Source organism: Hippocampus zosterae, chromosome 2 (genome assembly GCF_025434085.1).
Source record: "Hippocampus zosterae strain Florida chromosome 2, ASM2543408v3, whole genome shotgun sequence".
Lineage (NCBI taxonomy): Eukaryota > Metazoa > Chordata > Actinopteri > Syngnathiformes > Syngnathidae > Hippocampus > Hippocampus zosterae.
This window is the reverse complement of record NC_067452.1, coordinates 38,532,022-38,555,224: the sequence shown is the minus strand read 5'-3', so window position 1 is coordinate 38,555,224 and position 23,203 is coordinate 38,532,022. Positions and strand designations below refer to the sequence as shown.

Genomic DNA, 23,203 nt, shown 5'->3' with positions numbered 1-23,203 from the left:
CGCTTTATTTCCTAATTAAAATGGGTTATTTTACTACAATATCGGAACAAATTCAACAAATAACAAGGTAAATATATGAAATACATTGAAAGAACCAAAACAAAACAAGGAATAAATGAGGAGCATCAAATATGAAGGACATCACAAACTACATTTATAAAATTTCCTCGAATGTTTTTTTAAGCAAGAGTTGGGATATAAAAACGGGGAAGGTTGGCTTGCAAACCAACATTTTTAATGAATAGAATTAAGAAATTTACCAATTACTGGAAAGATTTGTACGCTGCGGATGAACTGTCGCGTCATGAACAGGTGAGTTTATTTACTCGTTTACAGCTGCTGAACCGTGAATTTCACGTTTGGTCCGAACGAAGATGTTGCTCAGTGATTAGCAAGCGAAGAAAATGTCATTTCTTCATGATATAGAATGGTATTATTCATTCATTCATTCATCTTCCTAACCGCTTGATCCTCACTAGGGTCGCGGGGGGTGCTGGAGCCTATCCCAGCTGTCTCCGGGCAGTAGGCGGGGGACACCCTGAATCGGTTGCCAGCCAATCGCAGGGCACACAGAGACGAACAACCATTCGCACTCACGCTCACACCTAGGGACAATTTAGAGCGTCCAATCAGCCTGCCATGCATGTTTTCGGAATGTGGGAGGAAACCGGAGCACCCGGAGAAAACCCACACAGGCCCGGGGAGAACATGCAAACTCCACACAGGGAGGCCGGAGCTGGAATCGAACCCGGTACCTCTGCACTGTGAAGCCGACGTGCTAACCACTGGACTACCGGGCCGCCCAGAATGGTATTACTTATTTCTAAATTCTACTGTATTTACTTTCAACAACAGACCAACTTAAAAATAATAAAATGTTGTTTTTTCCAATGCAGGAACGAATTAATTCTACATCCATTCATTGAGAATGGGAAACATTGCTTTGGTTGGGAACGCAGTCATTTACAAAGAGACAGCGATGGACGAACAAAAAGAGATATTTGTTCAACTTGGAGGATACGAAGGATACAAAATACTGAAGTATGCAAGTGCCAATCGTTCAATATAAATAAAGAAAGGTTTAGTGAAAACGTGTTTAGAATCTGTAAAATGTTGGAACCCCCCCACCCCCCACCCCAAAAAAAGTGACGAAAAGTGGCCAAAATCAAAAGACCAAATCGATTTAGCAGGGATGTGACGCAAACACTTTATTTGCTTTAGCAGACCACAAAAACTGATGTGGTAGACCTTGAATTTCACACCCGTCATGTAAAAGTGAAATCTCTTACAAACCAGAGATTAAATACATATTTTAGGTTCTCACACAAAAAAAAATGTCCTGACTCCATAGGTTGTCTGTGCGTTATAGTGACGTCATCTTTACGCAGCCTTTCCCCGCTTCCTGATTGGCCACCGCCGCTCCGCCTCCTTGTGGAGGTAAAGCGTGGGGGCGTTTCAGGGGGGGCGGGCCCCTCTTCAACCGGACTCTTTATATTTGGTTGCCTTCCACCAACCCCCGAGCTGGGTACCTCTGCTTGGGCTAGCAGTTGGTCTAGATTCCGGTAACCGAAAGGAACCGGTTTAACGGGAAATTAAAAATAAATAAATAAAGACCCCCCCCCCCTCCTCAAAATAAAACAAAATGCCCCCGAAGAGCGACGATGGCGGATGGAAGAAGTTTCTGTGGAATTCGGAGAAAGGAGAGCTCCTCGGTCGTACAGGAGGCAGTTGGTGTAAGTATGAACCGCCTCGTGCTTACTTGCCACCTGTTTGATATGCCCGCGTTGCGTTCACGTACCACCCTTCCGGTAATGCCACTGCGATGTTTGAGATATCCGTGAATGTATTTTGAAAGCAACAGAGTGCTATACAGACACGGCGCGAGAGCTTCACAATTCCAACCGCGAGACGTCGAGTGGCCTTTTTTCCCCTTTTTTTTTGAATGAACTGGCCCCCGTAGGGGTTAAAAATGCATCACAATCCAAGGTGAGTCAAGGTGATATGGCCTTGCTCCAAAAGTGGAGTGGTTTGGAGGAAGGACTATCGATCCGTATCGGGTTCCTCCGATCAGATGTCAGGGTAATCTTAACGGACAATACCACTGATTAACTAAGGCTTCGACCTTCTCGAGTTTCTCGTGAGGCGCCAGTGCGCATGTCCTTGCAGCGCCTCTCAATGTCACAAGTAGTGTTGTGCTGTGCAGCAGAGCACACTGTATGTAAAGAGGAGGCGAATGTCTCACGTTTGACCTTCTGGACGCATATTTAAAAAAAAAAATAATTGCTGAAGCATCACATACTGCTGCGGGAGGGTGTCAGGATGTTACAGGAAGGAAAATTTGGCACAGTTAATATGCATCCTAATCCATCTGATAAAAGCCACGATAGCCAATTTTTTAAATACTATTGCTGTCTTTTTTGGGGGGGGTGAAGGGGGGGGGGCATAGTCCACTCTGAACAAGCTCAACGTATTTCAGCATGATGCAGTTCAGCTCTACATCACTGTACATAACCTCACGAAACATTGGACGGTGCAGAATGTATGCGTTTCTGGTTACTGTATTTCAATGCCGCAGCTCATTTGAGATAAGCCGGCCCCGAGTAATCGTGAACCAGTCATCAAAGAAGTAATACGTCATTTATTAATGCGGTCTTGACTGCCTTGCCCTTTTTGACATTGCTCCTTCCTGCAGCCTCACGTCGAAGTCGGCTAGCAGCGGTGTGACCTCCCGGATACCTTTTTTTTTTTTTTAATTTTCTTTTTTTCACCTGCAGTACCTCACGTGAGGGATGACAAGGACCCACGTGCCTGCGTCAGCATAACCGTTTTATTTTCCACTCTCAGACTTCACGGTTGAATACTGTCGAATCTGTATGGACGACAGCCATACAGCCATTTTGTATGGTTTTAGCTTTCTTCGAGCATTTGTATCAGCGAGGTAACCGATTGCAGTGAACAGGAGTTGGTTAAATTCATTCTTGCCTGACGAGTTTGTTGCCTAGAGGGGCTGCTTGTGGACGAGAAGCATGCAAATAGCTCAAATACCAAAGCCTGTTGTTAATTTAATATTGAAACAGGGTGAAGATATTTGTTGTTTTATTTTTTGGGGGATGAGTGTATTTATTTATTTTTTTAACGTTTGCTGTAAAGTTGTGGTTTTTGTCGCTGTGACCCCCCCCCCCCCCCCCCCCGCCCTCTCTCGTCCCTCCCACAGTCAAAATCATCGTCTTCTACATCATCTTCTACGGCTGCTTGGCCGGAATCTTCATCGGCACCATCCAGGCCATGCTGCTCACCCTGAGCAACTACAAGCCCACATGGCAGGATCGAGTTGCACCCCCCGGTAAGTCCGTGATCTGTTTGCGCGGGGGCCGCCGTAGAGTGCAGCGGCACCTTGACGTGAAGTCTGCAAAGAACTATTTTGCTATTTTGACCTCCCGGAGTGTGTTGTGTGCAATTACTGTACTGCCATCACGATAAAACTAAATGAATTACATTTCACCGAACCACAAATTTTACGAAAGTCCACAAGCTTACATAATACTGCAAAACGCCATACATGGGCTAACGACACACTCATTGGTAGCGTAGTGGTTTGTTAACCTGTAAACAATTGAGGTATTTGAACAAAACTGCAGGCACGTGTACAGAGTCTCTAACAATAATCAAATTGATACATCCTTTCCCCTCTGTGAAAAATGACTACAGTGAAACTCCTCTACTGCAAAATGCCATACCTGGGCTAACGACACACTCATTGGTAGCGTCATGGTTTGTTAACCTGTAAGCAATTGAGGTATTTGAACAAAACTGCAGGCACGTGTACAGAGTCTCTAAAAATAATCAAATTGATACATCCTTTCCCCTCTGTGAGAAATGACTACAGTGAAACTCCTCTACGACGAAACCAACATGGGTGAAAATACCCCCTTAGTGTGTTGAAAAAAATGTTCATGCATGAAAGCCATTCCCACTTTCCTGCTCCCCCTAAAAACGAAAAGTCCCCCTGTTACGTTTTACGAAATCTTTTTCTCTGCTCTTGCCTCGCAACAAGATTCACTACAATGAAAACAAGCCTTCCGCAAAAGACTAATGATCCAATCTCGGCATGCCACAGCGACCTCTACTGCTTCATTCGGAAACGGCAACAGCAACCACCACACTGGTTTTCACATGCGCAGTCGTACAAGAAGTATTTGTTATTGTTAGTTTCAGACGCGGCACGAACGTTGCATTGCTAAAATGACTACAAAATAGACCTTTGGATGTCAAGCAGCTAAGACGAGAAGAGCTCTGGCGCTGGAAGAGAGGGTAAAAGTGATCAAAATGAAAGACCGAGGAAGCAAAACAAATAAATAAAAGATATTATGCAACAAATTCATGTAAGTAATAGTAAATGCGGATCATAAATTTCGCAATTTCTTTGCCTTGTTTTCTTTCTACGCTGGCTATCTGAAGTGTCAAATAAGTGTATGCTCATACTTCTGCACTATTGGAATAAAAATAAAAAGTACCGGTACACATAATAAACGTTTTTTGTGTGTGTTCGTGTTTACGTCTGAGATCAAATTTGCTACAGTGAAAATTCCACTGTTGTGAAAAAAATTCTTGCTGCAAACATGATTTCATTGTAGAGGAGTTTCATTGATGGCTGTTTGAAAGTGCTCTATAAATACTCTTGACTTGACTAATATACTGCAACATAGTTAACGTTATTGTTCATTTTTCGTCATCAATTATTTGTGCGTCATGTTGTACTGCCCCTAGTGGCCAAAACATGCACACCAGAAACGGCAACACGATGTCTATTGAACCAAAGCCGAAAGCCTGAACATCCATCACCGAGCGGTTTGCGATCTTTTTTTGTTTTTGTTTGAGGGATTATTGAATGATGCAAAGAGAGACCATATTTCTTGTCGTCATCAAATTTTGAACATGAACATTTCTTTGTGACAAGAAAAGCTCTGACACAAACTAAATTGTTGTTTTTTGGCACGAGTACAGAAAGTAACCCATTTGAAATTATTTGGTCATTCGGCCGCTCACGTGAGATGTCCGTTCACTTGGTTGCCATGTTGTGCTGACAAACACGAATATTGTCGCTGCTCTCCATTGTAAATCCTTTGCCTGCCAATCTCGCTACTACCTTGCCAGCGTGGCGACATAAACAAATGAACGTTGGCATTAGTCACCTGATGTCCGGAAAACTGTCCTCAGCTGTTTGCTGTAAAGCTCACCGGGGGTCCATATCTCTTGAGCTCTTTCTATAGCGCTCCAAGATTCCGCCCGAGTCCTGGCTAATACAAAATGAGTCATTGACGTATTCCGAAGTATGTTTTTCAGTGACGCATCACGACTGATCTTTGTGTGTCAGGGAGCAGCTCAATTTTAGTTGATGGAAATTCCGGAGAGTCTTCTTCACACGTGAATTACACCCACACTTTGTGGTGCATTTTATTGTCTTTTTGTTTTGTTTTGTTTGCAAATTAAAATCACGTGTTAGGCATTTGCCTTACAAGGTAATGTTGGAAGACAATGGTCGCTAATGCTATTATGAAATTCAATGCAAAATCAGTCGTCCGGCGGGCACTTCTGCATTTGTCAAGAAACGAGCTTGGTTTCACCTCCAAAACATCACGAAAGCAACTAGAATAGACGGCGCAGTTTCACACATGGGTTGCATCTGTCCGGTTCATCGACGCGCATCTCCACGGAGTGATAGTTTCCAAAACAAATGCGCCCTCGAGGCAGCGCTTCACCATGGAAGCGAATGACGCCGGGATCAACACTAAAAGCAAATCTGGGCGTTTAGAACTAAAATGAAAGTTTCCCACGTGTCGTTCGCTTTCTTGGTCTTACATCAGTTGATTGGATTGTCGGCAACATGCGGTCCCTCCCGATTCATGCTTGCAGTTAAAATTCCACGCGTACCACCAAGCAACGCGACAAACCGCATGACGTCGCTCTCTTGTCTGGGTTATCAGAATGCTAACGGGAAGCTTTGCCACGCGAACTGGAGAAGCGAAAAGAAAAAAGAAGCGATACAAAACAACACAAAATACAGCGGAACGTCGATTTATTGGATCGACTGAGGGAAGGTGTCGTCCATTCGAGCAAAATGTCCTTTTGTTTTGTTTTTTTGGGTTTTTTTCATGGCCTAAAAATGTCCAATGCAGTACAAAATTGCCTCGTACTCTTTTTCGCGGCTTAAAAATCCTCAACACAAAATAATTATGATGTTGATGCTTCAAACCGTTTGAAAAGTTACAAACTTAGTCGGGGGGGTGGGGGGGGATAATAAACTCGCAAGCAAGCTGGTCGCCTTAGCTCCTTTTGGGCCGGGTGCCTACCTTTTGACGGGACGGTCGGCATCGCCAACATGGCCGCCGGGTGAACCTGCTCTCGTCCGGGACAGCAGTGGCATGATCTGGAAATACACGAACAAGTCTCTGTCTATTGATTCCCCCACAGTGCCGTTTACGGGCGTCACAAAAAAGCACAAGGGGGTGTTGATAGGTTCACAGACCCCCCCCCCAAAAAAAGTAAATAGAATTGGTGATTAGTGAACTGCAAGCATGCGAGTTATTGACGAACGTTCATCAACTGAAAATAAACGCACCACCCGGTGATGGTGTAATTCAACGACGATACAAATAATCAAGTGGCTAATTGGTGTCTGAACTGTGTTTTGTACCCGCAGGCCTCTCGCACACCCCGCGATCTGAAAAATCCGAAATGGCCTTCAACCCGAGAGACGTGGAGAGCTATTTGCCTTACACCAAGGCCTTGAGGGACTTCCTGGCCAAGTATGACGACGACAAGCAACTCGACCAGATGAAATTTGAGGACTGTGGAGGTACGCCAACTCACCCCTTTAAACAACCCCCCCCCCCCAACAAAAAAAAAGTCAAGCCAGTCTGTGTTAAATACGCACTTTATCAACACGCACAATATCACAGAGGTGATATTGTTTGGTCCCAGTGGCCCTTGTACATTCCATCCTGTAGACTTGGGCCCCCCTGTCTCCTTATCTTAAGTCAACGGTCTCAAACTTGGGCCTTAAACTGGACAGTGATTTCAAACGCGATCGGCAAATCGGTGCCGTTGTTAAATCCAGCTTCTTTCACCTTAGACAGCTGGCCAAAATAAAACCTCTCCTCTCACATGAACACTTTGAGACAGTAATTCATGCCTTTGTCACATCCCGGCTCGATTACTGCAATGCCCTTTACTTTGGAGTCTGCCAGTCCTCCATTAAGCGCCTTCAGCTGGTCCATAATGCCGCTGCTCGCCTCTTGACTGGTACTCGTAAGAGGAAGCATATAACTCCTACTCTGGCATCTTTTCACTGGCTCCCCATTCATTTTAGATTTATTTTCAAGATGCTCCTCTTTGTTTTCAAATCTCGGAATAATCTCGCGCCACCTTACTTACTGTTTATTATTGCTCCATGTACAGCACTTTGTATGCAGCGATGGCTGTTTTGAAAGTGCTCTAGAAATACTCTTGACTTGCCTTGACTCTGTGTCCTCTTTAGATGAGCCGATGGGCTACAAGAACCGTGGCGACTTGGAGAGCGATACGGGCGTCAGGAGGGCGTGCCGCTTCTCCAGGAGCCTGCTGGGCCCCTGCGCCGGCCTGGATGAGAAAGACAAAGACTTCGGCTTTGACAAAGGCCAACCTTGCGTCGTCGTCAAGCTCAATCGTATTGTGAACTTCCGTCCCCGGGTGAGTCAAGTCAATTCGTGATTATTTTAAAACTGTGAGTAAATGGAGCGTCTCAGCTCCCTTCGACGTAGTTCCTGAGCCCCAAATGCCACAAGATCTGGTAAAACATGACTTCTGTCGAAATGAAGCGACTCAGCTGGCCTCAACATAGTTCCTTGGCACAAAATGCCACAAGATGGCAACAAACCACTACTTTTGTGTCAATGAAGCTCCTCAACTCACTTCTCTGCATGGTTACTTCCTTGACACCGGGATGCCACGAGATATGCATTAAAAAAATAGCAGGATGGATGGATAAAAAAAAATCTGTAAATGAATGAATGCATAAATATGCAGTGAAACACTACTTACTCAACATCATTACACTTTGTTTTTTTTTTTTGGGGGGTGGCACCTTTGCATTTTCGGTAATTTCAGAAAGAGCAACAAAAAAAATGCTAATAGTTGAATTAGTGAATAGTGAACTGCAAGTATGCAAGCGATTACTGGAGTGTGAAGTGGCCAGCCCTACGAAAAAAATGATTGGGAATTTCTTCCAGATCATTCAGAGCACAGCAAATAAAACTTGTTCTCATGAGATTTATTTCAAAGGCATAAAGATGGGGACATGTTTAATAAAAAATATATATATATGCCGTACTTGCCGCACTAAAAGGCGGACCTAAAAGCCTTCCACTTCCTAAAAAGCTCCCAGCGCGCCTTAAAATCCGATGCGCCTTGCGTATGGTCATTACGGTAATACGTCAACCCGAAAATGGCTCCTTGCTCGAGACATGCATACAGCGCAGAGTTTAAACTTAAGGCGATCGGTTTCGCAGTTGAACACGGAAATAGAGCAGCGGCAAGAGAGTTCAACATCAACGAGTCAATTTTAGAACTTGCTGTTGATTAAGTAAACGGTGTCGCTACTACGCTCCATCTAGTGGCTGCATTGTAGATTGCATCTTATCATGCGGTACGTCCAATATATGAAACAAATGACAAAATGGGCCATTCATTGGAGGTGCGCCTCATAATCCAGTGCGTCTTTTAGTGTGGAATATACAATAGATTAATTTTCACAGGACCCGTTGATTGGAAAAATACATCCTAGTTCGACTTGTGTGGGTCCCGAAAACGCGTCTTAAAAGAAATATAATAACAATCCTAACCTCTTTTGGTGGCATTTGGTGAATGATGCTATGAAGCGTCTTTTCTTTTTGTGTTCAGACTCCCATCTCAAATGAAACCATTCCCGAAGAAGCTCAACCCAAGGTGCAGCCCAATTTGATCCCCATCTACTGCACCAACAAGGTAGTCGCCGCTCAAAGCCTCAGCCCAAACGGTCGTGCCTGTAACCTTATACAGTAACGTATGTGATATTATATTGTCCATATCCATACCCGTCAACCTGCGCCCTTTGTTCGAACGTGACCGCAGGATGTGAGTATGATTCGTACGCCTGCGTTGGTTATTTTGAAGTCTGTCATTCCTTTCGTGTTTTCAAACTGCATTTGAACTTCTCTGCATACTTTTAATGCGGATGAACAGAGTTGAGTGTGTTATTCTACCGTAATTACACCTTGACATCCGGTCACCAGGCAAGCACACTTTGCTACATGCCAAACTATAAACGCCAGAATAGACATGATAGTTCGGGGGGGGGGGGGGACCACGATGTGTTCCAAGTCCAATTTTTGCTTGCAACACAAAGTCAAAAACTGACCAAGCTCATTCGTCGGAGAACTCGTAAGTGAAGATACCGACGTATGAATCACTTCCCAACACGCATCATTGCAATCTTTTTTTTTTTCTTCTTAAGATTCCAATTCCTAGAATTCTGTCTAAATTCATTCATTCATTCATTCATCTTCCGAGCCGCTTGATCCTCACTAGGGTCGCGGGGGGTGCTGGAGCCTATCCCAGCCGTCTTCGGGCAGTAGGCGGGGGACACCCTGAATCGGTTGCCAGCCAATCGCAGGGCACACAGAAACGAACAACCATTCGCACTCACACTCACACCTAGGGACAATTTAGAGTGTTCAATCAGCCTGCCATGCATATTTTTTGGAATGTGGGAGGAAACCGGAGCACCCGGAGAAAACCCACAAAGGCCCGGTTGCCAGCCAATCGCAGGGCACACAGAAACGAACAACCATTCGCACTCACACTCACACCTAGGGACAATTTAGAGTGTTCAATCAGCCTGCCACGCATGTTTTTGGAATGTGGGAGGAAACCGGAGCACCCGGAGAAAACCCACGCAGGTCCGGGGAGAACATGCAAACTCCACACAGGGAAGGCCGGAGCTGGAATCGAACCCGGTACCTCTGCACTGTGAAGCCCACGTGCTAACCACTGGACTACCGGGCCGCCCCTCTGTCTAAATTCTGCTCTTGTATTTGCTCGTACTTGTGTTCCGTCATTTGTATTGTAGTTTTTCATCGTGTGAATATTTCTGCCGTGACTTGATGGGATGATAACGTACCGATTTATCTCCACCATGACTCTTTCTCATCATTCCTTTTCCCACGGCAGCGAGAGGAAGACGCCGGCAAAATCGGCGAGATCAAATACTACGGCATCGGCGGCGGCTTCCCGCTGCAGTACTACCCGTACTACGGCAAGCTGCTTCACCCGCACTACCTGCAGCCGCTGGTGGCGCTGCACTTCACCAACCTGACCAGGAACGAAGAGCTGCGCATCGAGTGCAAAGTTTACGGCGATAACATAGCCTACAGTGAGAAGGACCGCTACCAGGGACGCTTTGATATCAAGATCTCGGTCAACGGTTTATGACCGCCACCGGAACAGTAGAGCACTTTCCCGTTGCCCCCCTAACCCCCCCACCCCCTCCCCTATTCCCTTCCCCATTTCAACCCCCCTGACATGAAGTAGACAAGTAGTCAGGGGGTGGGGGTGGGGGGGTGCGGAGCTAAGTCGATCACACTTGCTTCCGGTTAGCATTGGCGCACAATTTTATTGGGGGGGGGGGGGGGGATAGAGGAAAAAAAAAGTAGCTGTTAGGCCACGCGAGCGTATTTATTGTGCTGTAAGTGACATTTTCCCCACAAGCGATTTGGGGGCCATTGTTCATTCACAGGTGTACCAGTGGACCACCATTTGTTCCATCCCCCCCCCCCCCCTTTCCCACCTTGACCATGACCTCCTCCTCCTTGTCATATCACTGCCTCGGTACCTCGCTTTTCCTTCATTTTTCCAGCGTGATGTCCCACGGCCCATAGTGATTGATTGGCTCGGACCACTCTTCTGATCTTAAATGAAAAAGGCTGCACTCCAGGAACTTCTTTCCTCCTCCTTCTTCTTCTTCTTCTTCTTTTTTTTTTGTAATTTTAATCATGGGGGGCCTTGTTTTTACTTTGCCTTCGTTTTGTGCTTAAATCACTTAAAGCGTGAAGAGATTTTATTCAATGCCTTTGTAATTGATTTTTGTTTTTTGTTTTTTTGTGCTTTCCAACTCGTGGGTAAGACACGACGTTGACTTGGGTTTTATCTTCTTCTCCTCTGGACTCTGTCGCAATATCGCGACGCGTGTCCTCTGAATGTTTTTAGCCATCAAACATGTTGGATGAATTGTATATTTATACAGTTGTACATTTTGTTTCTGTGCAAAAATATTGTTAATGTATACATGCAATACCAAAGTGATGATCCGTCAGAGGGTCAACATTTGTTTGCCTTGCAACCTTTTCGTGGCTCACTCTAGAAAGGTGAGGGGGCGTCTTGGGCGATGAATGTCGGCGGAACCAGGGCGCTTGACTACTGCGATGGTCACAACGTTCATGCATTTCAAATTAAAAGTAAAGAAAAGAGGGGAAAATGAACCTCGATGAGATCTTGCGGCTTTTAGGTGATGAACCATTTTGGCAATTTAGTGTGTAGGATCATATCTGAAACACTTGAACTTGTACAACCTACCGTCATTTCATGCACCCTTTGCCATTTAATCGAAGATAGAAACGAATAAAATCCTAATACTCCTCTCTCTTGTGCTTTGTCTTATGTTTGATGCTGTATTTAACATCAGGTGTTCATTCATCTTCCTAACCGCTTGATCCTCACTAGGGTCGTGGGGGGTGCTGGAGCCTATCCCAGCTGTCTCCGGGGCAGTAGGCGGGGGACACCCTGAATCGGTTGCCAGCCAATCGCAGGGCACACAGAGACGAACAACCATTCGAGCTCACACTCACACCTAGGGACAATTTAGAGTGTTCAATCAGCCTGCCACGCATGTTTTTGGAATGTGGGAGGAAACCGGAGCACCCGGAGAAAACCCACGCAGGCCCGGGGAGAACATGCAAACTCCACACAGGGAGGCCGGAGCTGGAATCGAACCCGGTACCTCTGCACTGTGAAGCCGACGTGCTAACCACTGGACTACCGGGCCGCCCACATCAGGTGTTTAATATTTCAAATATTTTGTGTAATTCTAGTACAGTACACTAAGTTTTTTTTTTTACTGGCCCCTACTGCACGCTATGAGAGCGCAAAGACTACAATCGGTTATCCACACTATAAGTGATAAAGCCTCAAATTGTGTAAGGGAACTTTTCCAAAGGAATATTGTCTCCAAACCTGCGGCAGAGTTTTTTTGAACTCCAACAATCTACATGAAGTGGAAATATAATTGGCTTTTGCCAAGAAAATATTTAATTACAAACATATCAAGAGGGGTTTCTTTCAAAATACTTCATAGCTATTACAGTGTAAAAATTAAGCTGCCAAAATATAAAATTAACATTGACTCAATGTGTGCTTTTGTTGTAATGAAGAGCAAGCAATATCCCATTTGTTTTGGGACTGTACTTACACAAACATCCAATGGAATAACTTTTTTTTTAATCCAAATTGAATTATCTAAAATTAAACCCACAATGAAAATACATTTCTTTTTGGGGTATGTCATTTGGATGAAATGGCTTTAGATTAAGTTTTATGTTATCCACCTTCTCTCAATTTTGGCAGTTTCATATTCACTGTGCAAAATTTGCAAATTAACAGCCACATTTTACTGTGTTTAAAGTGTTATTGTTAATTTATCTGGATAATGTAAGTACTTCTTTGAAGCTATTTCGACAAGAAGGCTGTATAAAGGCTGTGATCTATACTAAGTAAGTAACCGTGAGTTTTTTGTTTTGTTTTGTATAGTTTAATTCTCCCGTAATTTTCTCTTTTTTTTTTTATTTGTTCGGTAGACTGCACATCCTTCTTACCACAGCTGACCACAAGCTGGCAGCAATATTACGTGAATAACATTCACCGGGTACTTTATTCAGTACAGTTCTTCCTCGTACAGGACAAAAAAAACGACCATTGATACTTTGTCTGAGTGCATGTTACATTTTCAAGATAAAACAGCATTTCATTTGAATCGCCGAGCTCTACCATCAACTTCTTTATGATTGTCACGTGAGAGTCCTGAAATGTACCTCAAAAACATGTACAAAGTATAACAAAAATAATGATTAATACTTTATCATTAAATAAAAGAAATCAAAATTTAATTCGGATATTATTTACATTTTACGAGAAGTGTAATTATAGTAACAAGGCCGAACCTCTTTTTTTCAAGAGTACTTGCTAGCTGTGTTGGCTTCTATGCTAGCTAGACAAGAATGAACTTCGCCATGTAATAAAATTTAAAAATGCGTCATATTAATTCGTCCTTTTATGATAATGTGAGTGACGGGTTGGCGTCTCTTTGAGTGACATATTATTATGGTTAAAAACTTTGAAAGAAATATCAAAAATAGAAAAGAGGACTTACGTTAGGTTCATACGGAGCCCCTAAGGCAGGCGTGTCCAAAGTCCGGCCCGCGGTCGAATTTCATCCGGCCCTCGGCCCCCGTCATAAAATCAGTGCCGTCTGGCCCGCAGGTTGGGCGCAATGGAACACGTGTTGCATTGACTGAGGTCTCGTAGACTGGCGAGTGATGTTTCATAGAGTACTGCTTCCCTCTAGTGGCTAAATGAGTAATAGCATTCACTAAATGAGTAATAGCATTTAGACACTAGAGGGCATCACTCGCGAGTTAACAAGACATCACTCTGTGTTGATATTGACTGATATGTCATATTTCAAATGATCCTTGCAGTTATGGATATGTGTATTGCTTGTTCATTTACCTGTTGTTCGAGTCAAAGGTTTTGTGACTATTGAAAAGTCATGGTGATACATTTTATGTTTCAAATCAATCAATTTGCACTCAGGAGACTTCTGTTTAAGAATAAGCAGTTGCATGTGATATACCTGTTTCAAATGAACCAAAAGAAATTCTTAAGATTGTTGAAATTAAAATAAAAATGGAAATGTGAAACAGACTGGCTTACTAAAATTTGTTGAACAATATTGTTGTTAAATGTAAAGAATGTCAGCCAAGGTCGGCCCCCCGACATTTTACCACATAAAATCTGGCCCCCCTGGCAAAAAGTTTGGACACCCCTGCCCTAAGGGGACATGGAAGGAAAAAAAATAAAACTTTGCGAGATCTCGCAGTTTTTTTTTTTTAGATCAGTTTTAAAGTTTGAGTTCAAATGAACAGGTTCAATGTCAGGCTTCCGCGGAGCTTGCTGTTATCTGATCATATCAATCAAGTCAACAGTATAGAGCACTTTCAAACAGCCATCGCTGCATACAAAGTGCTGTACATGGAGCAATTTAACATGCACAATAAACAGTAAGACAAATCGGTAATAAAGGCGGTAGAAAGCACCAAACAGTAAAACCAAGAACAAATCTAAGTCATGCTGAGTCGAATGCCAAAGAATACCAGTGAGTGTTGAGGAGGGCTTTGAAGATGGGCAGCGAGGAGGCTTGCCGAATGTTCAGTGGGAGGTCATTCCGGAGAGAAGGACCAGCAACAGAAAAGGCTCGATCCCCTCTGAGGCTCAGTTTAGTTCTTGGTACTTCTAATAATGTCTGGTCCACAGACCTGAGGCGCCGGCCAGGTGTGTAGGGGGGGAGGAGCTCAGAGAGGTAATGTGGCGCGAGATTATTCAGAGATTTGAAAACAAAGAGGAGGATCTTGAAAATACCTCTAAAATGAATGGGGAGCCAGTGAAGGGATGCCAAAGTAGGAGTTATATGCTCCCTCTTACGAGTACCAGTCAAGAGGCGAGCAGCGGCATTCTGTACCAGCTGAAGGCGCTTGATGGAGGACTGGCTGACTCCAAAGTACAGGGCGTTGCAGTAATCGAGCCGGGATGTGACAAAGGCATGAATTACTGTCTCAAAGTGTTCATGTGAGAGGAAAGGTTTTATTTTGGCCAGCTGTCTAAGGTGAAAGAAGCTGGATTTAACAACGGCACCAATTTGCCGATCGAGTTTGAAATCACTGTCCAGTTTAAGGCCCAAGTTTGAGACCGTTGACTTAAGATAAGGAGACAATGGGCCCAAGTCTACAGGATGGAATGTACAAGGGCCACTGGGACCAAACAATATCACCTCTGTCTTCTTTTCGTTGACTTTCAAGAAATTTTGTGCCATCCAGGTTTTGATTTCTTCCAGACAGGATAGGAGTGGCCTTAATGAGAAGATGTCTTTCTTGCTCAGTGGGACATAGATCTGGCAGTCATCTGCACAGCAGTGGAAGGGAATACCATGTTTCCTTAAGATGGAACCCAATGGGAGCAGATACAGCGAGAACAGCAGAGGCCCCAGAATTGAGCCCTGTGGAACACCACATGACAGGGGAGCAGTGCGTGATTCAGAGCAGCCAAGGCTGACACAAAAAAACAATCAGGTGTGTTGCAACAGGGAGACTTGGAAAACATGCAGGACAGCGGCCCTCTAGGACCTGAGTTTGACACCCCTGTCGTAGGGGCTCCGTAAAAATGCTCAATCTATGATGACTGTTTCAAAAGATCCCCTCTCCCTTCTTACTGTGCACATGCAGACTTGATTCACAAAGAGGGTTAGTGAAAGAGAGCCACAAAATTGTTGGTGTACTGTGAGGAAAGTTAAGCTGAGATATCCTTGTGGGGTGAAGATCAGTGGGATGGTATCAGTCTGTGTCCTATGTGTTGTCTTGTGTTATTTTGACTTCAAAATGGCGCCGCGAGAGTGGCTGCCTTTCCAGCAGCTCCTATATTTTGTTGTTCTACTTCTTACTTTCATAACTTTGCTGCTGTGAATTGGGAATTTCTCCATTGTGAGACTAATAAAGGTTTTCTTATCTTATCTTATCAGTGATGCTTATCATCAAGAAAATGAGTGACTCTTTATCAAAGCACACATTTAGAATTTAAGCTTTGAATCCTCAAAACGGCCAAAGGTATGTTGTTGTTTCACCCCCCCAGCATCCTGCTGATGATACTACCATGAAATACTGCTGACTGAATGCACAAGAGGCTCATGATAATCAGGACATGTTCCAACCCATCCACCTCCTCTGGGAGCTAAAGGTGACACCATAGAATTATAAATGGGATGTGAGGTGTGATGTGTCCCTTTTGCATTTTTCTGTGGTAAATAATGACTCATTGCAGGAAGGCGCATTGGGTTGAACATGGTAAATCCTCAGAGGTGACTCAAGTACACTGAAAAGAATGCTTTGTTGAACTAACTAAATTTGATTTCGTCTGCCACAATAAAATCATCTGGATTTGTGTAGTTACACCTTAAAAATGTAACTGGATCCAGATGATTTTTGTCTTGCATCAGAAGTAAAAGTAAAAGATGCCGTTATGCTGAAAAAGGAGTCCTATCAGGTTTTTTTTTTTTTTTTTGGCCTGCGGGACTACTGAGGATGTTAACAGGTACCGGCTAGCCAAGCGGAACACAGCTTCGATGCTCACCGAGGTAAAAACTTAAAAGAATGAGAGGAGTTAGATGAGGCCATAAAAAAATGACTTCCAGACGGCTGCAAGAAAATTCTTGTCAAACTATCTGGCGTCTCGGGAGGGGGAAGCAGTGTACCATTAACACTGTGTATAGTGGAGATGGGGTGCTGCTGACCTCAACTCGGGACATTGCAAATCACGAAGAGAATATTTCTAATAATAATAGAGAATAAGACCCCCCTGAATTCCATCGAACACACCTTCCCTTGAGGAGGCAGAGTGTGGGGGGGGGGGGGGCTCTGAGGTTGAAGTAGAAAACGGATCGATGGATAAAAAAAAAAAAGAATGAAAAAAATTGATTGTGCAAGTGCGCACACTTCTATCTATTGATCGATCCATTGAGCGAGCGAGCTAGCTAGCCAGCCAGCTAGCTAGCTAACTACCTGTCTGTTTGTCTAAAAATTCAAAATTCCTTGCTAGGGAACAGATCAGTGATTCTTGTCATTGCTAAATGTCAAATAATATGAATAATAACCACCAGGGTACATACAGTATCTCACATTTGTTCCAAGGCTTCGGAGGTTTAGGGAAGCTGAAGGGAAGGGTGTAAGTAGCCATGTTGAGATTAGCTCAAAGTGTCAGAGGATTTCCCTACAGCCGAGTCATTTTGGCCAACACACAGTAAGAGGCTTTGCCCAGACTGGAAGGGATATAAATAAATAGGCAGCTCGGACAAAAGTCACTACTGTTGATCTAATAATTGCGTGTTGATGTTGACTCTTTCCAAATCTATGATGGCTAAATAAGAATTTGGGAAGAACGGTGAGTGTTGTCCAACTATGACAAAACAGATGACATTTGAATACACAGTTAAAACAAAAGTCAGAAAATAATTAAAAACGACAACGACACAACATTTTATTATTTTTTTTTATCCTTTGAGATAACAGACCTATTCCAAAAACATCAGAGTGATGCAGTATGTCGTCTGCTTGTGATCTTTTTTTCTCTTGGCAGTCTCCACCCTCCTCCCCACAACCTTGGTTTGGAAGTGACAGAGTACATGAACGTATTGCGACTAATCAACAGCAAGACAAGATCTCTACAGTTTGGACGTCTTTTTTTTTTTTGGTTTGTTTTTGCTTTCTTCACAGATATAAAATAACATATCCTCATATTTGATGTGACTGGGGTCATTCAGAACTGGGAGCAAACATGGAATTAGTGCAGAGTGCACGCTGAGCCTTCGTAATTAACACTAAAGTACAGGTAAACGCATGCACACGTCTTTATGGTCACTTGTTAACTGGCTTTTAAAAAATAGGAATAGCTTTTGAATGATAAACAGCTATACAAATTCTAATTTTAGATACAATGATCCATAATCTGCGCAGAGGATTTGAGCAGAGTTCACAAAACAAAATCTAAACAATTTTTCAATTGCAAAGATTGTCTCTCGGGGTAGTGAAAATAGTAACAGACCAATCTAATTGGTTCTTTGGGCTTCAATCCTTAAGATCTACCAAATGCTTACCTCTCAGCACAACGACTGTAGAAAAGGCACGAGACAGAAACGCAAGAATAGACTCATGAAGGAAAGTAAATGTACCGTTCCCCCCTTTTTAAAAAAGATTTAGGCTGATGGACACCCAAAATCAGAACTCCTTTGCAGGGACTGGACCACTTTACAGGTAAGTCTCATGGAAAGCAGTAGCAACTAGTAGAAGTAAGACTGAGAAGAAAAAAAACAGAGCTTGTTCATCACTGTTTACAAATTTGTTCTCTATTGCAAGGCTGGCTCATATGATGCACTCCGGTACGAATAGAAGCAGACCTGCAGAGTTCAGTATGAGCTTCTGTAAAACAAAGAACAGGTGAGCTCTGTAACAATGGAATAATAGAACATTTGGAAAGAAACATGGATTGCCACTGAAAATAAACTAAAACAGGAAGTGTCGTAGAATGGGAGAGTATGTGAATGTCTAAATCTGTAACAAAAGATGTACAGTGATAAATTAATGCATATGTTGTCCTTATAGTCACTTTCAGAGGCCTTTGGCTGAACAGAATTTGAATAACTGCAACAACAATGACGGGTAAGATGGCACTGTACTCTTTATTCGACAGCCACATCCATTCATGTTAAGTACGACAGGTGGTTTTCCTAAAGCTGGACAAGGGAGCGTAACTGAAATGTCACAGCGCCCCCCTGCGGACACCTGAGTTATTGTATAAAAATTGTACTCTGCGCCTGCTTAATGAACGTCTTGTTATACAGCAAAAAAGACAAGAAGGAAGAACCCAAAAATGAGAAGAAAGATGAGAAGGCAGAACCGAAGAAAGACGACAAGAAAGATGACAAGAAAGACGAGAAAAAGGAAGAACCGTAAGCTGTGCGCTCACTTCTTAATGTCAATGTATTAAATAGTGATTTTATATGAGGTTTGTTTATGAATTTGGCTCCCTAAAATGACATCTTACCACGAGAACGTGTTGAGGTGTGCGCTTCTTCCGGATGTATTTGGGAGAATAACGACGAGAGATGAATTTACTCGTTTAGTTCAAACACGTGGCATGTTTTATTTGCCGTCTGTACAGAGAGCAGCCGCTTCTCATCGCTACTGAACAGGAAGAAGAAAGAAAAAATATTTCGCGCCGAGTACAGACCGGATATGGCGTAGTGTCTTGGCTTGCCAGATCCGTTCAAAATAAAGAACACATCACATCGTTACAAGAATGAGGATACAAGATATTGTTTCTTAACAGAACGTAATGTTTTTATCTTCATTTTCAAGTGAACGGAATGGACTGCCTATGCACGCACCTATCCCGCATTCTTCAGGGTACGGAGGCATGCGAACTTCCGGTTGCAAGTCCAACACATAGCGAGAGCAAGTTTTTAAAATATACTCGCAATCTGCAGAAATGATGTCAGGTTACCATAAATTAGCTATTTATTGGGTCCAGTTATCCAAGTGTCAATGAAGCGATCAAAGCACCATATCTCATTTAATGAACCTTTTGCCGGTCCGCGCAGGTACGGGCCCGCTTTATTTTGACACGCCCAATCCAACTTTGTTTTGAAGGCGCAAAAACAACCACGAGTATTAATATAATTTCTTCATTGTCACGTTCTACTGTGCAGATGCAACACGTGAGCATATGAAAAGATCAATTTTATTGTGTGGAGTAACTAGTTATCAAAAGTAAAATAATTAAACACTAACAGTGATTAATTCTTTTGTTCAGAAAAGAGGTGTGGATCATGGATCCTGCCACAGATATATACTACTACTGGTTATGCACCATATCCATCCCTGTCTTCTACAATCTCATTTTGCTGGTAGCCAGGTTTGGACATTTTTGGTTTCAGCGTTGAAATTTATATATATTTTTTAGAAAAAAAAATTGAAAGTCTTTGTGAATGTTGGTGCATTACAGGGCTTGCTTTAACGAGCTGCAGAATAACAACACAATATTGTGGATAGTGTTGGACTACACTTCGGACGTACTCTACCTTGCGGACAGTTTTGTGAGAGCCAGAACAGGTTTGTGACCTCAGCTGATCTTCTGCAGTTGTGGTTTATAAAAAACCTTCACGGGACGATAATCATGTTGTTTGTCGCAGGTTTCCTTGAGCAGGGACTGCTCGTACGGGATGAGAAGATCCTGAAGGAAAAGTACATGAAAACCCGCCAGTTTCGACTGGACATCATATCCGTCATTCCCACTGATATCGTATTCATCAAAATTGGACTGAACAATCCCGAGTGGAGGTTCAATCGCCTCTTTAGGTTAGCTCGGCTCTTTGAATTCTTCGACCGGACAGAGACTCGCACCAATTTCCCAAACATCTTTCGGATCTGTAATCTTGTACTTTACATCATCATCATCATCCACTGGAACGCTTGCATTTATTTTGCAATCTCGAAGGTTCTGGGTTTCGGTTCAGACACGTGGGTCTATCCAGCAACCAAGAATGCAGAATTTCAACGTCTGACCAGGCAGTACATTTACTGCTTCTATTGGTCCACGCTGACCTTGACCACTATTGGGGAGACGCCACCACCGGTCCGTGATATCGAGTACTTCTTTGTTGTCGCCGACTTCCTCACTGGGGTTTTGATCTTTGCGACAATTGTAGGCAACGTTGGTGCCATGATATCCAACATGGGCGTCGCTCGAGTAGAGTTCCAGTCCAAGATCGACTCCATCAAGCAGTACATGCACTTCCGAAAGGTTTCTAAAGACCTCGAGGCCCGAGTGGTCAAGTGGTTTGATTACTTGTGGACGGAGGAGAAAACGTGTGACGAAAAGCAGGTGCTCAAGAACCTTCCGGATAAGCTCAAGGCTGAGATCGCCATAAACGTTCATCTGGAAACTTTGAGGAAAGTGCGAATTTTTCAAGATTGCGAGGCGGGTTTGCTTGTGGAGCTGGTTCTCAAACTTCAACCCCAAGTTTTTAGTCCGGGTGATTACATCTGTAAGAAGGGGGACATCGGGAGGGAAATGTACATCATCAAGGAAGGGAAGTTAGCAGTGGTGGCAGATGATGGGGTCACTCAGTTCGTGGTGCTCAGTGATGGAGCCTACTTTGGAGAAATCAGCATTTTGGGCATTAAAGGAAGTAAGGCGGGGAATCGAAGAACGGCCAACATCCGAAGCGTAGGTTACTCCGACCTTTTTGCCTTATCCAAGGATGACCTGATGGAGGCGCTCACAGAGTACCCGGACGCTAAGAATGCACTGGAAGACAAGGGACGGGCCATCCTGATGAAAGACAACCTCATTGACGAGTCGCTTGTGGCAGCTACCGACGCTAAAGACTTTGAATTAAAAGTGAATGCTGTCGAGACGAGCCTGGAAGTCATGGCGCACAAACTGAAGAAGCTCACGGAGCATCACGAATCATCCCAGCGTAAGCTCAAACAACGGCTCACTAATTTGACAAACCAGGTCCGGACCATCAAAGTTGCTGATGAATAGAACAAGCTTAAGGCTACTTGTCTGCTGGTCAGGCAGCATCTCAGCCCGGGACAGAAAGAAACTGGAGCGACGGGTCAGGAAGGCCAGTTCTGTCCTGGGTTGCTCCCTTGACACTCTGGAGGAGGTGGGCAACAGAAGGATTCTAACTAAGCTAAAAGCTATGATGGCCAGTCCCTCCCACCCCCTCCAGCCCGCCCTGACAGCACTTGGTAGCTCCTTCAGCCAGGGACTGTTACACCTGCGCTGCAAGAAGTAGAGATACCGACGCTCGTTCCTACCGACTGCTGTCAGGCTGATGAATAAAAAATAACAATCATAATAATAAGAATAATTAAATGATCCATCCATCCATCCATCTTCTACCGCTTATCCGGGGCCGGGTCGCGGGGGCAACAGCTTTAGCAGGGAAGCCCAGACTTCCCTCTCCCTAGCTACTTCTTCCAGCTCTCCCCGGGGGATCCCGAGGCGTTCCCAGGCCAGCTGGGTGACATAGTCTCTCCAGCGTGTCCTGGGTCTTCCTCGGGGTCTCCTCCCGGTGGGACATGACCGGAACACCTCACCGGTGAGGCGCTCAGGAGGCATCCGAATCAGATGCCCAAGCCACCTCATCTGGCTCCTCTCGATGTGGAGGAGAAGCGGCTCGACTCGGAGCCCCTCCCGGATGACCGAGCTTCTCACCTTATCTCTAAGGGAAAGCCCGGACACCCTGCGGAGAAAACTCATTTCGGCCGCTTGTATCCGGGATAATTAATTTAATTGTATAATTAAATGATGTGAAGGAAAATTGTAAATAGTACTGCCATTTATCCATTTTGTGTTCATATTGCATTTAATTGAAAGATGTTTGTTGTTTTTTTTTTCTCTTTCTCCTTTCTTCTTTCTACATACATTCTTGCTGCTGGAGGCTGTAAATTTCCCCAGTGTGGGACGAATAAAGGATATCTTATCTTATCTTCCAATTGAGCAACTGCTCTTCAGACTGTTGATCCCATAAATGGCTCGGGTTTACTCCAAAGCCTATACGGTACTTTCTTAATGTGCAAGTTCACGAAATAAATGGGAAAATATGTATGTTGGGAGACCTTATCATCCTGCTTGTTTTTTAAAAAAAACATTATTTATATATTTATATATTATGAGAAGCTGCGCTGTAAGATGTGACTACAAACGTGTCAGGAAAAGGCGAGTCTAACAGCTGACTTGATTTGGAGTTAAACGGTGTCATTTTAAACGGTGGCAAGTGTGTGCTGAGCCCCATTTAATTTCGAAAGTGATTGGTTTCATTCTGAGCACAGCCACATTCCCAATTGGTCTCTTTTTTTTTTTTTTTGAACAGCACCTAGCAAGGGGTTTGTAGGCTATCCAAGCTGTAAGCTGTATATACGTACACACACTGACAAGGCAAAAATATTGGGCCACACCATTTTAATTCATTTATCAATCAGGCAATGGTTGGGGGAGACTCCTTCCAGTTGAATCGTACCTCATTGTGTCAATACATTGGCTATGCTTTCCAATAACTATTTGGGTAAGGCCCCTTTGGTTGGATGAATGTGGTGTGGAAAACTGACTGCTCAATAGAAACAAACTAAAATAATGTTGGCAATTCAGGTTGTCACTGGCACAGGAGTGAAAGCGGTCATAAGAGCGTAGTAGCTTATTTTCACTTCCGGTGTGTGACACGGCCAGATTTCCTGAAACATTCATT

At 43.8% G+C, this 23,203-nt stretch overlaps 2 protein-coding genes across 3 annotated transcripts; both read left to right on the top strand.

Annotated features, from left to right (window-relative positions):
* Positions 1 to 1,504: 1,504 nt before the first annotated feature.
* atp1b1b (ATPase Na+/K+ transporting subunit beta 1b) lies at positions 1,505 to 11,711 on the top strand. The gene is made up of 6 exons (XM_052059302.1): positions 1,505 to 1,733; positions 3,215 to 3,343; positions 6,701 to 6,856; positions 7,538 to 7,728; positions 8,938 to 9,021; positions 10,246 to 11,711. The coding sequence occupies exons 1-6, from the start codon at positions 1,643 to 1,645 to the stop codon at positions 10,504 to 10,506; spliced, it is 912 nt and encodes a 303-aa protein (XP_051915262.1). The 5' UTR covers positions 1,505 to 1,642; the 3' UTR covers positions 10,507 to 11,711.
* A 5,610-nt stretch (positions 11,712 to 17,321) lies between these two features.
* On the top strand, positions 17,322 to 21,508 carry LOC127596534 (cyclic nucleotide-gated channel cone photoreceptor subunit alpha-like). Of its 2 annotated transcripts, XM_052059217.1 has the most exons (8): positions 17,322 to 17,778; positions 18,147 to 18,200; positions 18,303 to 18,383; positions 18,549 to 18,605; positions 18,788 to 18,895; positions 19,759 to 19,860; positions 19,951 to 20,057; positions 20,138 to 21,508. In XM_052059217.1, the coding sequence occupies exons 2-8, from the start codon at positions 18,151 to 18,153 to the stop codon at positions 21,493 to 21,495; spliced, it is 1,863 nt and encodes a 620-aa protein (XP_051915177.1). In that variant the 5' UTR covers positions 17,322 to 17,778; positions 18,147 to 18,150; the 3' UTR covers positions 21,496 to 21,508. The 2 variants fall into 2 exon arrangements, with proteins under 2 accessions (XP_051915177.1, XP_051915178.1); XM_052059218.1 differs by having other exon boundaries at positions 17,322 to 18,200.
* The last annotated feature ends 1,695 nt before the right edge of the window (positions 21,509 to 23,203 follow it).

Coding starts and splice junctions, on each gene's coding strand:
- atp1b1b (XM_052059302.1), top strand. CDS start 1,643: ATGCCCCCGAAGAGCGACGATGGCGGATGGAAGAAGTTTCTGTGGAAT. Junction 1,734..3,214: donor TCGTACAGGAGGCAGTTGGT/GTAAGTATGAAC, acceptor TCCCTCCCACAG/TCAAAATCATCGTCTTCTAC. Junction 9,022..10,245: donor CCATCTACTGCACCAACAAG/GTAGTCGCCGCT, acceptor TTCCCACGGCAG/CGAGAGGAAGACGCCGGCAA.
- LOC127596534 (XM_052059217.1), top strand. CDS start 18,151: ATGGACACCCAAAATCAGAACTCCTTTGCAGGGACTGGACCACTTTAC. Junction 18,384..18,548: donor TTCTGTAAAACAAAGAACAG/GTGAGCTCTGTA, acceptor TTGTCCTTATAG/TCACTTTCAGAGGCCTTTGG. Junction 18,606..18,787: donor AACTGCAACAACAATGACGG/GTAAGATGGCAC, acceptor CTTGTTATACAG/CAAAAAAGACAAGAAGGAAG.